We start from the raw sequence: 2171 nt of genomic DNA, 5'->3' as shown, positions 1-2171 counted from the left end.
CGGCACCGCGGTCACCGCGCTGCGAGGTCCGTAAGAACAAAAAAAAAAAAAAAGAAAAGAACCAGCGGTACCTGCCGGGGGCGGCTCCGGGCGGCGGCTCCGCGGGGAAGTTTTCCCCCCACCACAAAGTTGGGGTGGGGCAGGTGGGGCTGGGCTGCGCGGGGTTGTGGGGGGGTTTTTTTCTCCGCTTTTTTTCTTCGTGGCGGTTGGTTTGAGGGCGTCGCTGAAGGGCTCAGATGCCGGCCGAGTACTTCATGCGCTTCTGCTTCTGGCGCTGGTTGCAGAACCAGACGCGGACCACGTTCTTCTTGAGGTCGAGCTTCTCGGCGATGGCGGCGATCTTCTCGGAGGAGGGACGGGGCTGCAGGGCGAAATAGGCCTCCAGCGAGCGCTTCTCCGGGGCGGCGATCGACGTCCTCTTGCGCTTCTTCTCGGCGCCGCTGAAGAGCTCGGGCTTGGCCAGCTTCTCGCGGTGGGACTTCTCGGCCTCCTCCAGCCAGGCCTGCAGGATGGGCTTGAGGGCGATCATGTTGTTGTGGGAGAGGGTGAGCGACTCGAAGCGGCAGATGGTGCTCTGGCTGAGGGACCCGACGCCGGGGATCTTGAGGTTGGCCAGCGCCGAGCCCACGTCGGCCTGGGTGACGCCGAGCTTGATGCGGCGCTGCTTGAAGCGCTCGGCGAAGGCCTCCAGGTCGCGGGGGTCGGCGTCCACGTCGCTCACGCAGCCCATGTGGGCCGGCAGCCCGTGGGCGTGCGCCATGCCCAGCGCCGCCGGGTGCATGGGGTTCATGCCGGCCATGTGCGGAGCGTGGCCCGGCGTGGACACCACGGCGCCGTCCGGGGCCGCCATGGCCCCCAGCGCCAAGCCCGGCGTCAGGTGCTCCAAGAGTTCCCCTTCCAGCGCCTGGTGGGGCTGGTGGTGGTGGTGGTGGTGATGGTGGTGGTGGTGGTGGGTCCCCGACAGGGCGGACGGGTGGGAGATGGGCACCGAGGAGGAGGAGGCGGCCGAGGTGCAGGGGATGGTGTTCATGGTGTGGTAGGTGGCGTCCGGCTTGAAGGGGCTGTGGTGCGGAGGGTGGTGGTGGTGCTGGTGGCTCTTGCTCGGGGAGACGATGTCCACGGCTGCCAGGGCTTCGGCGCGGGCCAGCAGGCTCTCGTCCAGACCGCCGAATATATTGCTCTGCAATTGCAAATAGAAGGCGCACATAACGCTCGGCGGGGGAATTCGCCTCTCCCCGCGCGCTCCGCCGTGCCACTAAAACCTTCCCAGCATGTTAAAAGAGAAATCCTGGAGAAGGAGGGGGAGATGGGGGGGGAGGAGAAGAGGGGAGCGAGGGGGAGCGGGCGCGCAGCCGCTCGCGGGGTGGGTTGAGGGCTGGGGAGGGGGGGCAGCGGACGGACGGACGGACGGACGGACAGAGGCGCGCGGGGCGTCCCAGGGCATAAAAATTAATCACGGGAGGCAAAGAGCCGCCGCGCGCGTAAGTTGGGGAGGGCGATTTGCTGCGAGGCCGCGGAGAAAAGAAATAAAATAATAATAATAATAATAAAAAATAATAATAATAATAATAATCGGGCGGATCCGCTGATGGAAAGGGGTGGGGGACGGGACGGGGGAGGAGGGGGCGGCTTTTTTCCCCTCCACACGGGGCACCTACCGGGGGGGCGGGCAGGCAGCCCCGCCGCATCGCCTCCGCGCCGCCGCCGCCGCCGCCGGAGCCCGAGCCGGAGCCGCCGGAGCCGGAGCCGCGTCCGGCGGAGCCGCCGGAGCCGGAGCCGCCGCTGGGGGGGCTGGAGGCGGCGGGGGCGGCGGCGGAGGGGCAGGGCGAGGCGGCGTGCAGGGCCGAGTACTTGGGTTCGTGGAGGCCGCCGCCGCCGCCGCCGCCGCCGTGGGGGAGGCCGAAGGGCTGCTTGCTGCTCAGGGACATCATCGTGTGGCGCTCGCCGCCGGAGGAGGGCGGGGGCGCGGGGCCGGGACCCCTCGGAACAGCCACAGGAGCCCCGGCCCCCCCCACCCCCCCCGCCCCGACCTGCGCCTGCGCCCCCCCCGGAAAATAAAATATAAAAAAAAAAAAAAAAATAAACCAAAAAACCGCGCACGCACAGACAAAAAAAAAAAAAATATATATATCCCACTCGCCCCCCAGCCGGCTGCCCCGAGGACGCGGCTG

At 67.2% G+C, this 2171-nt stretch overlaps 1 protein-coding gene across 1 annotated transcript; it reads right to left on the bottom strand.

Annotated features, from left to right (window-relative positions):
- Nucleotides 1-232: 232 nt before the first annotated feature.
- Nucleotides 233-1931, bottom strand: POU4F2 (POU class 4 homeobox 2). The gene is made up of 2 exons (XM_069854856.1): nucleotides 1659-1931; nucleotides 233-1180 (listed from the first exon to the last, which is right to left on the bottom strand). The coding sequence occupies exons 1-2, from the start codon at nucleotides 1929-1931 to the stop codon at nucleotides 233-235; spliced, it is 1221 nt and encodes a 406-aa protein (XP_069710957.1).
- Between the last annotated feature and the right edge of the window lie 240 nt (nucleotides 1932-2171).

Source organism: Phaenicophaeus curvirostris, chromosome 4, assembly GCF_032191515.1.
Source record: "Phaenicophaeus curvirostris isolate KB17595 chromosome 4, BPBGC_Pcur_1.0, whole genome shotgun sequence".
NCBI classification, from domain to species: Eukaryota; Metazoa; Chordata; class Aves; order Cuculiformes; family Cuculidae; genus Phaenicophaeus; species Phaenicophaeus curvirostris.
Note: the sequence above shows the minus strand (reverse complement) of the source record. Positions and strands in the feature narration are given on the sequence as shown.

What these genes read in the sequence shown, in the direction of transcription:
- POU4F2 (XM_069854856.1), bottom strand. Translation starts at nt 1,931, where the DNA reads ATGATGTCCCTGAGCAGCAAGCAGCCCTTCGGCCTCCCCCACGGCGGC. An exon ending in GCTGCCTGCCCGCCCCCCCG is followed by an intron (nt 1,181 to 1,658) that starts GTAGGTGCCCCG and finishes TTGCAATTGCAG; the next exon opens with AGCAATATATTCGGCGGTCT.